Source organism: Apus apus, chromosome 4 (genome assembly GCF_020740795.1).
Source record: "Apus apus isolate bApuApu2 chromosome 4, bApuApu2.pri.cur, whole genome shotgun sequence".
In the NCBI taxonomy this organism is placed as follows: Eukaryota; Metazoa; Chordata; class Aves; order Apodiformes; family Apodidae; genus Apus; species Apus apus.
The window spans coordinates 33,963,492-33,975,746 of record NC_067285.1 but is presented as its reverse complement, the minus strand read 5'-3'; the positions used below and the strand labels follow the sequence as shown (position 1 = coordinate 33,975,746).

The 12,255-nt window shown below is 49.9% G+C and overlaps 2 protein-coding genes across 2 annotated transcripts in view; one reads left to right on the top strand and one right to left on the bottom strand.

The window, feature by feature from the left end:
- Nucleotides 1-12,255, top strand: part of CDH23 (cadherin related 23) — a 202,755-nt gene that overhangs the window by 97,922 nt on the left and 92,578 nt on the right. The window contains exon 9 of the mRNA XM_051618046.1: nt 666-744. Coding sequence (XP_051474006.1) covers nt 666-744 — 79 coding nt within the window. The remainder of the gene's footprint in view (nt 1-665; nt 745-12,255) is intronic.
- The window catches only part of PCBD1 (pterin-4 alpha-carbinolamine dehydratase 1), a 468,321-nt gene that overhangs the window by 390,968 nt on the left and 65,098 nt on the right, over nt 1-12,255 (bottom strand). The gene's annotated exons all lie outside the window — the stretch shown is intronic.

Below are 12,255 nucleotides of genomic sequence, written 5' to 3'. Positions count from 1 at the left end.
TTTGAAGAACACAAGAGGAGAAGACAGCCAGTTGAAAATAGGAAGCCAACAGCCTTCCAGTGCTGAAGGTTGTGGTGAGAGGGAATTGTTGCCCTTGGTTCTTGAAGGACTGCAGAGTGAAAATCTCCATGGCAGAGGAACAAATGCTTTGGCCTGTCAGCCAGCATCTGTGCTGTGGAGGTGCTGCCAGGAGGCATCTCCTGGCTTTGCCTATCCAGCACCTTGTGTTCCTCCTTCCTCGAGTGCTGATAGCTGTGCTTACTGCACTGACCTTGCCTCAGATGCTCCTCTCCTGGGCAGGCAAGGAGCAGCATGGGGTGGTCCTCTCTGCAGTCTCTATGAACACTTTTCCTGGTGCAAAGCTTAGGCAGGGTGCAGGGGTTCAGTCAGAGGGCACACCAGTCCTGCCCTCAGCATCACCAGCTGCGTCTGGGGTGGGTGAGCAGAGTTTGAAGCTCGCACAAGACTGAAGAGCCCCAACTGCCCTGAGAAGCAGGGTTGGGAGTTTTCCAGGACTTGCCTTGTCCTTGGACAGGTCTCCTTGTGGAGGTGGCCCACAGGAAGGGATGCAGTGCCTTGGCAGGGTGCTGGGCGAGCTCTGCTCTCACTGCCCAAGCAATGCTCAGCTGGGGTGGCTGTAACATGGTTTTCTTCTCCCTCCCCAGGGTACCACTGTGAGGATGATAACAGCAGTGGACCAGGACAAGGGCCGTCCCCGGGGCATTGGCTACACCGTTGTCTCAGGTATGTCATGGGGAGGGGAACATGGTGGGATGCTCAGCAGGGCCAAAGGAGCTGGTCCTGTGATACATCCTGTGCCTGGGAAATCACCTCTGGCTCAGCTGCTTCTCAGACTCTTCTACCTGCTCTTTGGATTCAGCATGGCTAATTACTGGAGCCTACTGCCACGACCAAAAGCTTTTACCCCTCTGAAAAGCTCACCTTGCCTTTGGTGCTATGTTTGGAGTGTGGTGTTGGTGGCATTTTCCTTTCCTTGAGCTGCAGGTGTTATTTCTAAGAGATGTGACAATAGATCATAGCAAAACCCTTCAGTCCTAACGTCACAAATAGCTCCACTTCACCCAGCACCACAGAGGAGACCTGTATAAGAGCCAGGTGTAAAACTCTTGTTGGCAGTGGGGTGGTCATTGTTCGGGAGGAGAATGGGACTGATTAGGTCCCTGTTGTTTCTGGAAAGCCTCTGTGCCAAGGGCTGGCTTCCCAAGGGATTGCCAGAGCTGAGCAAGCTGGGAGGCAGGGAGCTGGGTGCAGGGCTGGAGAATGAGGCTTTGTTAGTGCAGTGGAGGTTTTCTGCCTTCTGACAGCCACAGGGATTAATCCTGCCTTTGCAGACTGGCTCTGAAGTCGGAGGAACCTTTCCTAATGTGCGTGGGTAGTTTGTGAACACTGCTGTCCCTGAGCAATGCTTGACTCCTTTGGGACTGTAACTTGGGCACCTCCCTTTGGGGAAAGGTCTGCCAGGTTGGTTTGACTGGCTGTGAGGACAAGTTGCTGTTTCAGGTTACAAGGTAATTAATTTTCAGAGGAAGAGGCCTGTCTGAGGTGTCTGGTGCTTGAACCCTACTCACCATGCTACAGGTTCTGGGGAGACCCTTCTTGCAGCCCCACAGCCCAAATCCCTTCTGACAACCTCTTGTGGTGGCAGATGAACCAGTGGTGGCCTGGGCACGTGTTTCTAGATAAAGCCTAGCTGCTTTTTGGAAAAGGCAGCTTTTGGGACTGGACCCCCCTCATTTAAGATGCCCTGAGGTCAGTGAGCCTCTGCCATGTCCAAGGCAGACCTTGATGCTTGCTGGGCTGCACTCAGACACTGTGTTTGGGAGGCTGTGCCTCGGGTTAACCCAGGAGTGAGGGACCAGCCTGGGGGGTCTGGCATTGCTTTTGGGGGGATCTTCCTGGCAAGAAATGGCAGTGGTGCCTGCTCTCCTCACTGTGCCACATCCTTTGGGTGCTGGCTGGCAGTGACAAATGTGGAAATAATTTCCCAGTTTCTGTTCCTTAAAGCCCAGCCATTTCAAATGCTCTTTCAATCAACCTCTAGGGTCGAGGTGATTTCACCTTGACTTTCAAGTCCATTGATCCTGACTTGCAAGTATCCAGTATCCAGGTCAGTCTGCCTTTGAAGACTCAAGGATTATTATTCCTCTAATTCCTTTTACAATTTATTCAGACGTTCCCCCAGCACAAATTAAATGAGATATTCCCCCAGATCATGTGTATCCCTCTGGGCAAAGTGCAGCAGGGACTTCCTTTTGTCAGATGCAGGCTCTTGTTCACTGGACGACTGGACTGAAACCTCAAACTGCTTCTGCAGCTGCTGCTGGACTATTGTGAGGGTGGTAAAAGCCTTTAGCTGACAGAAACCTCCTCCAGGAAGAAGCCTGGAGATGGCCAGCAGGTGGAAAATGTCCCTTGTCCTCTTTGTACACCCTCCTTAGGGCACGTGCTGGTGGCCACAGACCCTTTTTCTGGCGCAGTATGTTGGGAGCATCTCACTTTCTGCTGCCAGCATTAGTGCAATGCAAACACCTCTGGGTTGCCAAGAGCCTTTATTTGGTATCTTGAACCTAGAAGAAACAAAAGTGCAACCTCTAGGAGGGTTAACTTGCCAAACACAGCCATCCACTCGTGGTCACCTCAGGCTTTCTGCTCCTCAGGTGGCCACAGCTGCTCTGCCGAATCAAGGAAACCAAACCTTGGGCCTTGGGTTTTCCCGCGGAGAGCTCATGCGCTCCGTGATTTTCATGTCTGCCTTCGGTTTTCCTGCAAAACAGCCACCGTGTCCCTTTGATGAGTGTCCCCTGCTCGGTGCCAGGGGAGCTGTCAGCCTGGCCGTGGCACAGGGGTGGTGGAAGGGAGCCAGGGAAGCTCCAGGAGCCCAGTTGCAGTGAGCGGCAGGCAGAGCAGTGCAAACAGCCCCGCAGCTGCCAACAGCTTCATCCCTGCTCCCAGCCCTGCCTGGCAGGGGGCAGCTCTTCTATCAGGAGAATCAGGCAGAGCACATCAAAGACTGATTAAACTGCTTTGCATTCTTATTATTTTTTTTCTTCTTCTTTTTGTCCAAACATGGGAATTGCAGAGTGTTTTTGTAACTGGCCAAGAGTCTTTCTCTTCAGAGCCAGGGTTTTCCAGGGCGGTGATGCTGGGAAAAGGAGCAGCCTGGGAACAGTCTGAGGGACGACTGTAGACACCCACTGTTGCCTCCTGTCTCCTCACCATGCCTTCAGCTTAAGGAAGAGGTTTTCCTCTTTTCCCAGGCTTTGGGATGCTCTGCTTTCACTTTGAATTGAGTTTGTTGCTAGAGTTCATCTGCTCTGTTCAGCTGCCACATTGCAGTCAAGGTGTGTGGCTGAGGGCGAATTTGAAGGTAAACATGGTCATGGGGCAAATAATATTTTTCTTCTGAAGTCAGTAAGGGTGTAAGTGCCTCCTCCACTCTGCTCAAGGCATTCTCTTATATTTTCCATCATTTTCTTCTTGCTTTGGAAAGATGATGTTACCTTCTGATGTCTAAGAGTCCAGACACGGGAACCAGCACCTAGTGATTTTTTTTTTTTGGTAGGCAGGTAAAGCCTAATTAACTTGTCATTATCCTCCATCATAATGGTAAAGGTCAGTGAGCAGATTTTGTGCCTGAGCTGGTAAATTTTTATAGCAATTTTGCAAAAAAAAAAAAAACCAAAACCACCCTAGTCTAACATATGGGAACAGGGCAGCAAATTAAATTAGAAACCAACCGTATGCAAAAGTGAAAATGGCTGGTGGAGGCAGTAATTATACCTGGCTCTTCTGCTCACTTGCAGGAGGGAAAGGGGCTGTGGTGCCATTCCCATTTCATGGCACGGATGGATGATGCTTCTTCCCAGGTTTCAGGCACAGGGCTCACGTGTGGCTGGTCTTATTTTACCAGCTGGGCTTGAATATCCAGCAGTGAGAGAGCTGAAAAGCAACCTAGGTGTTTATCATTCCTTTGGTCTTAATACCTAAAGCATTGGTATGATTTGGAGGCAGGTGTAAGAATTAATTTGGAATTGCCAGTGTCCTATTCAGCTCCAGCCCTGGGGTAGCTGTGCCTTGGGATATATGGCAGCAGCTCTTATTTATATGACTATCTCCAGCACAAGGTCCTCCCGTGACAGGAAAACCATAAAACTAAAAGATGAACCATAACCACATAAAGTAAGAGCCAAGATCTACCTTCATGCTGCCAGCTTACAAAGCTGTTAAGCCTGGAATGCTGGAGGAGGGTTGTATCATGGCTTTGGCTGGTTGTCCTCTCGGGGCAGACGAACCTGCCTGCTGCCTGCCTGCACTGGGAATCATTTTCATCTCTTATAAGGAAGAGCACTTGAGTGGTTTCTACCCCTTCCTTCCAATCCAAGTGCTTTAACCCCAGGAAAACTTCCACTTTTTATGCCCCGTGCTTTGCAAGGAGTGGAGCCACCACCGTGCAAAAAAAGCCACCTGCAAAAGGAAACAAAATATAGTCCTGGCAATTCAAGCCCCTTGTGCTGACAGGCTGGTGGGTGCCAGGGCTCCCATCACCCCCGTGGGTGTTTCTCTTGCTTTTTCCAGGTAAAAAAAAAAGGAGGAGGCAGGTGGCCAGTGCCCTGCAAAAGCCCTTCCTGCCCAGCTGCTTTGACAGGCTGGAGATGCTCAGCCATTGAGGTCAGGGCTCTGTTTGAAGGACAGATAATTAATCCAGCCAAGTAATCCACGGCTTCTTTTTGGCAGATTTATGGAGATAGCCTCTGTACCGGGGACTCTGCCTCATCATCTTTCATTTCCCGGGCAAAGCAAGTGACTTGTTGTATAACACGACCTGTTCTAGATAAGGCTTTTCATTTAGGGGAACTCTGAGCTCTAACAGAGATTGATTTTTTTTTTTTTCCCAGTGGGAACCAGAGGGCCCTGGTCCTCCTGGCAGGATCAGGCCTGCAGTCAGCAATGTGTTTTCACTAATGCTGCTGCACATCTCCCCCAGCGTGGGGAATCCTTTGGCTCTTTTAAGAGCAGGATTTTTATTGTGAATTAAATGGCAACTTAATGAATAGGCAGGACGGGGACTCTGGCCTGCAAGCTCCTGTCAGGGAAAGGTATTGTAGGATCACAGGCTCACACTTTGCTTGCTAGCCCTAAACTTTGGGGTTTGTTTATTCCCAGGACAGCCAGGAGGCTTCATGTCTTCTGGGATGAAGCTGTGAAGGTGACGTGTTCTGCTTGGGCAGGCATCAGAGGGTTAAAGCAGGGCAAAGGGTCCTGGGGCTCTGCAGGATGCCTCAAAACATCAGTTCTCTGCCTGCCTGACACATTCCATGCATGGTATTGCATGGGTAGTGGGAGCTTGCACAAGGACAATCCATATGTCCTTCCTTCCTGGGGGCTGGGAATTCCTGCAGGAGGGAGAGGAGGGAGCGCAGGGCTTTTGGTTGGGTGAGCTGGTCCTTAGGGGCTCATCATGAACCCTCAGGGCAAGTTTTTTTCCCTCTAGAGTTGATTGTTTGAGACTGATGCAGTTTCTGGCCAAGCCCTCTCTTCCTAAAGCTGGTGCATCCCAAGGGAAGCAGGAATTAGAAATCATTATTTGCACAATGTAATTGAAGTGTGATTTAGAGAAGCGAGAGGGAAGTGTGTAGGAAAGAAAATTGTTCTCTGTCTTTCTTCTGGTTTTCCTGCTAAGGAACAAAGATGTTCTTGTGGTTCCTTGTCTCTCTTCTGCCTGGCTTGCCAATCCTGTTGTGGTTTGGGCCCAACAGGACAACAAAGGACCAGCCACGTGGCTGACCACTCAGCTCCCCCACACACACTCTGGGATGAGGAGGACAAAGCTCCTCTTCATCCCAGCTCTGAGTTCTTCCAAAGCTGCATAATCAGAGCCCACTGGCAGCAAGTTCAAGTCCACTGGCAAAGTTCACCCCTCATGGCACCTTCACGGAATGTTCCACCATGTGTCCTCCGTGAATGCAGAGGCACAGCTGCCCTCTCACCATAGGTTGCAGGGAAACTTCTGCTTGGGCACCTTCTTCCCCTTCTTCCTCACCAACCACTGGCACTGCTCCCCTTCCCCAGCACAGCTCTTCTTTTTCCTTTAAGAGCCCCCTCTGCTCAGGTGTTATAACAGTCCTTTTGTGTGTTAATCACTGAGGTGCATCTATTGTCTCTCCCCTGATCCCAAAAAACCTGTCAAACCACACCAGCACAAGGGTGTGTGTGAATATATATATATATATATACACACACTTCCTTTTGGAAGTGCAGCAGGAACCTTTAAGGCAAGGTCGGCTGACCAAAGATGTCTCAGCTGCTGACACGTCCCTTCAGATTTTGACCTGACTTCATACAGGGTGAAGCAAACCATTTCCCCAAGCCCCTGAAACTGGACCCCAGGGAGGATCCTTGGATACAGGACCTGCTCATTTGAACGTTCCCCTTGCCTGTTGGCTACGCCGTGCTGGCTTTTTGCCACATTTGGACTGCTCAGTGAACTCCTAGAATGTTAAAGCCCTCATAAATTACACCTGCTGGGAGGGCTTTCCAGAGTGATTTAAAGGCAGTCATCACAGCAGAACATTTCTGTGGGAGGACACGCTGATGGGTGGAAAAGTGCCTCACGCCAAGTTATTCATCAAAGGCTGTTTTTCCACCCTGCTGGTGCAAGGGGGTGAGATAGCATGAAGAAGAGATGGTGGCTGCAGCCACAACCCCTCTCCTCTTGGCTCAGTTGTTCCCTGTCTTCCTCCTCGCTGCTAGGGATGCTTTGTCATCAGGTTGGCATGGCTCCCTGGTAATCCAGAAGTCACTGGAAGCAGATACAGTTGGGATAATGGTTTGCATGGCAGGCGGTCCCCCCAGCAAATGGCCTTCAGTAATTAAAACTATACATTCCCATTTATGTGTAAATATGAAAAAAAAAGCATCTTTTGTTTGTTTAATTTCTGGGACTGTTTCACTTCCTGGCATTTAATGTGTGTTTGAGATGTTGGCAACCACTGGCAGGGGATGAACCTGTGCTGTCTCTGTTCGTGTTGGGGTTAGAGAAAACAACTGGGTTTGGTCTGGTTTTTAATATCTTTCTGAAATGGAAGGTTTTCTGAAAGGTGCTGGGCCTGGTGATGTGGGGCTTATGTGAAAAGCCAGTTCAGAGCTGTTACCAGGCATTTTACAGTGTCATTCACAGAATCACTGGAGTTGGAAGAGACCTCTAGACATCACCTAGCCCAGCTAAAGCAGGATCACCTAGAGCACATTCCACAAGTCTGCAGCCAGGCAGGCCTTGAAAGTCTCCAGAGAAGGAGACTCCACACCTCCCTGGGCAGTGTGTTCCAATTGCCTTGTCACCCTAAAGTTTTCCCTCGTGTTCAGATGGAGCTTCCTGAGTTTCAGTTTATGCCCATTGCACCTTGTCCTATTGCTGGGCACTACTGAAAAGAGCCTGACTCCATCCTCCTTAAACTTGCCCTTTAGATACAGGCATTAATAAGGACTCCTCTGAGCCTTTACTTCTCCAGGCTAATTCTTTCATGTGCTCCTGATGAGCCTGCTCACTGCTGTGGAAGAGGCAGGAGAGGTGGTTTGTGGGTCTCCAAATCCAGCACAAGCACAGTAGCCAGTAGTAAGGGCCAGTTTTAGGTACAAGCATCCTTCAGCTTCAGGGCTGAGAGCATGTTCTGCAACTGCCTGTTCCCTCTGAGAAAGCACCTCCTGTGCTTTTAGGACAGACTCCTCAGGTGGAGAGTTAAATAGTTGCATTTCCAGAAGTGAGTGAAATGAACCTTTAGGGTAGTTTTCCTGGCCTTGCTCTGCTGTCTGGGCTTGCAATCCAGCTGTTGACTGCTCTCCCAGAGCAGGTTTTAGGATGAGGTTCGTGGAAAAAGGAAAGGCAGGTAGGGAAAAAGCCAAGCCAGGCAGTGCTGGTGATCTGCCTTCCCTTTGAGTCACTGAACCCCTTTTAGAGGACCCGAGGAAATGGTGGTTGTGGTCCAAGGCTCTGCACATTTTCACCAGATGGGTTAGAGCAGGAAGAACAGGCACTGTTTTCTAGAGCATCTTAATTTCGCAAAGAGCCAAGAAACAAAGCTCAGGTTGTAACAACCCCTTTTCCTTTGGAAGCAACTTGCTCCCTAGGAATTTCAGTGTGGGGCCAGGTATCAGCCCTGCTGTGCCTCCCTGCCTAGCACACAGGGGCAAAATCTCAAGGTGAAGAGCAGCGAGGTGGTCACAGCAGCTGATGGACTATTTAGACGATGATAACTGTGTCTGTTGCTGACTCTATGAACCACATCCAACAGCATCTATTTCAGTGCTGAGGAGCCCTGACAGAGCACATTTTGATTAATAAATTATCTAGGGCAGGGTGTGTGATGGGTTCCCCTTTCACATCTCATGAAAGTCACCCGCTCAGAGTTCAAGCAGCTCAGCGAGCCCAGGGGGTCTCCAGGTTGCAGCTCCCTGACACAAACAGGCCTCCGTGGAGAGAAAAGGGGGAAAATTCTCCTCTGTGTGGGAATCTGCTTCCCCAGCTGTTGTGGGAACAACAAAAGAAATGGCCCCGTGGCTGCTAGCTCAGACTCCCCCTCACACACTGGGATGAGGAGGACAAAGCTCCTGGGTTGGGACAAAGGACAAGGAGGGTCCTTCACCAGTTAAAGTCCTGGGCAACACAGGCTCAACTTGGGGAAAAAAATAATAACTTAATTTCACACTAATCAAACACACAGAGGACACAGACAACACCCAGAGCAGGGCTTGCACATGTTACCCCCACCCCTCCCTTCTTCCCAGCCCCAAATCCCTTTGTGTCTGGTTTCTCTCCCTCCTTCCCCCCAGCAGCACAGGGGGATGGGGATGGGCTTTAGAGTCAGTTCACAAGCTGGTGGTTCCTGCTGCTCCATCCTCCTCAGGAAGAAGGATTCCTTACAGTCCTGCCCTGCTTCCCCATAGGGTGTTCTTCCCCTTCTTCCTCACCAACTGCCAGCACAGCTCTCATCCTCCAGCACAGCTCATCTCCCCCTCAGCTAGCTCTGCTCAGGTGTTATCTCAGTTCTTTCCTGTGTTAATGGCAGAGGTTCATCTATTGTCCCTCTCACGGCTCCTTGGCTGGTTTTGGAGCAGGGGGAGCTTCACAGCTTCTTACCAGGAGCCACTCCTGGAGTCCTTCCCCTGCTACCAAAACCCCACCAAACCAAACCAACACCAGCTGAGAGGTAGCTCTTCCTTAGAGCTGGGCAATAGCTGCATCTCTCCCTCCTATGGGCTTGAAGGATGCTCAAAGGGGCAGGGAGGAAGGAGGACACATCCATGTCTTTTCTTTCCTTTTTTTTTTGTTTTTCCCTGGGTTTCAGCCAGTGTCTTTAATGGCCTTTTTAAACTGTGAGAGCATTGGCTGAGGACAATTAAACATTATGGCCCTCATCTATAAAACCCCTCGTTATAGCAGTGTTTCTCCAAAATGATGCCTTTGCCACCATCTTTTCCTCAATGAGCCTAGAAAAAACACTCGGAATGTGCTACCAGGATCCATCCCCCTGCTCCTAACCCAGCACCACGTTGATCCATCCCCTGCCAGGTTGTGGTGGTGTAGGAGCTGCTGCTGTTCGTGTACACACACAGAGATGGAGGGATGGAAATGTATTTACAGAATCATCATGGTTGTGAAAAGGACCTCTGAGATCACAGAGTCCAACTATCAACACACACACACACAAAAAAACAAATCCCAAACAAATAAAAAACCACAGCCAAACAAAAACAAACAAAAAACCCCACACACACAACTCACACCCCACCCGAAAACCACCCACAAGAAGCCCCACAACCTTGGCCACCAGAGCATGCCACGAAGTGCCACATCCATGCATTTCTTGAATACCTCCAGGTGGCTCAACCTCCTGGCTCAGTGGTTGGAGAGGGATTGTGGAGGGAATGAGGAAAGGCCTCTGAGGGACAAGTTTGGAGACACCTCTTCCCCCTCTGAGGCTAATTTGCAATTCTCTGCTTGCAGAAAGGCACCTCAGAGGGCATCAGATACACCTGAGGGGTGCTAGGGAGGCTGAGCTGGAGAAAAGCCTCTGTGATGTGCAGCCTGGGAGGCTATTTGGGTCCATAATTTACTTGTCCATCCTTCCAAAAATGTCTGTGGTCAAAATGAAATGCATAACCATCTTAGGACATGGAACCCAGGGCTATTTTTTAGTCCTTTTTGTCAAATTCCTGCCCTATTGACCGATTTCCACTCAAATCTGTTGGTCTCCATGTTTACAGATTCCTGATAGCAGGACAGGATCTTGTGATTAAAAAAGTATTTTATTGCCCTTTATATCAGAGGGAGTGCACCAAGATGGCCCTGATGCATGACCTTTGCCATGGCAACGTGGCATCCTGAGGCACGTGAATGCCTCACAGCACAAGTCAACCCCTCTCGTGGTGTGTCCTTCCAAGCTGGCATCAGGAGATGTCTCCTAAAGAGGCAGCTGTAAATTACAGAGCACAGGTGGGAATCCGAGGTGAAAAGAGGGGAATGATCCGAAGGAGGAGACCAGAGAACTTCACTTATGGCAGAGAATGTTAGATTTTAAAAAAAAACAAGGCTGCTGTTAATATCTTCAGCTGTTGCCCATCAGTTCGTTAAGCTGGTAGCAATCAATGGGCCATTTTGGATGGAGAGCAGAGAGGAGCAAGGACAGAAATAGGAGGCCTTAGGTCCAAGGGGAAGAAATAACAGCTTGATAATGGATGAGAAAGGTGTTACAGCTCTTGGAGAGAGGGGAGATGGTGGCAAGTGGTGGCTGGGGAAGGCCAGGGTGGTTCTGGGGCCTTAGCGGAGGGGGAGAGCCAGATCTGGAGGCTTTGACCATCCTTCAAAATGTGCAATCATGGTTGCACAGGGGATGGGAAGGGAAAGAGGGGGATGCTGGGGCAACGGGAAGTGACTTTCTGTGGCAGCAGATCTGTCTTGCAGCTCCCTCCCATCAGAATGATAAATGGTGTGTGTGTGTGTGTTTTGTTCCTGCTGAGATATATGGAGAAGACAGGGTCAGGGGTTGTTTTTTTCTTTCTTCATTTTTGGCTGGGATGAATGTAGCTGAACTGCAGGGTTTCCTTGCTCCTGCCTGGGGCTGGATCAGGGGTTTCTGCATCCCACGAGATGATGAGGGAAGTGGTGTGGTGGCCATATGGATGTGTATAACTTCCTTGGTCATCACTAATTCAGCAGCCTGCTCTGGTATTGTGTTGGGCTGGCATCAGGTATCCCAGGCTCCACATCCCAACTGCTTTCTTTTGTCTGGCCGATGGAGAGAGCACCTGGGGCTGTCACAAGGGCATTCCCAGTGCTGGATGTCCATCCTCTTAGCATCTGCTGGCCGTGAGGCTCAAGTGTTGTCTTAATCCTCTCTGGGTGTCTAATTTCAGAGGAGGAGTCCAGCTGGGTGGAGGCAGCACAGCCCTCCATGGCACCCTGTCTGGTTGCCTGCAGGTAAGGACCAGCACAGAGCACAAATTTGGCTCAAGTTGAGGAAAACAAGCCTGCTGCAGGGGGCCAACACACCTGGCAAGAGCATCCAAGCAGGGCAAGTGCCTACAGCACTTACCCTCATGCACTCCCTGGCACCAAATATGTCCAGCTAAGAAAATTCCTGAGCTGCAGGTGGCATCTCTGCCATCTGATAGGTTGTTTGGTGGTTTGGTTCTGGTTTTTCTCTTTTCTTTCATTAACCTCTCCAATCTCTCATTAAGTAAGTGTGGATTTTTATCATCTTCAGCATCCTCTGGCAGGAGGTCCCACAGTTAATCTCCCACTTGTTATGTGAAGAATGACTTGGCTGGTCTGCATCTTCCTCTGATTAACCTGGACTGATGTCCCTTAACTCTTGTCTTCTGTGAGAGAGGCCCTGCCCACTCAAGGGACACAGTGCCCTGTGAGTGCAGGTGGTTATTCAGAGGGGAGCACCTGGGTTCAGCCCTAGTTTCAGCTGAGCTCTACCATAGTTTAATAATAAAAAGCCCTTGGAAATTCTTCAGCTGCTGGTGGCATTTGTGACTTTATCAGCTGTTGGAAGGAAAGCACCATTTTGAGCCCTGAGCTGAGGCAGGTGAGAGGAGGAGAGGACCATTTCAGCCATTTCTTGATGATCTTAAATACCTTCTCCAACCAAAAACAATCTTTTTATTCCATTTTAAAGCACACTGAGATACTGTGCAGGGGTGGCAGAGCTCTCTGCAGCTGGTGCCCAGCTT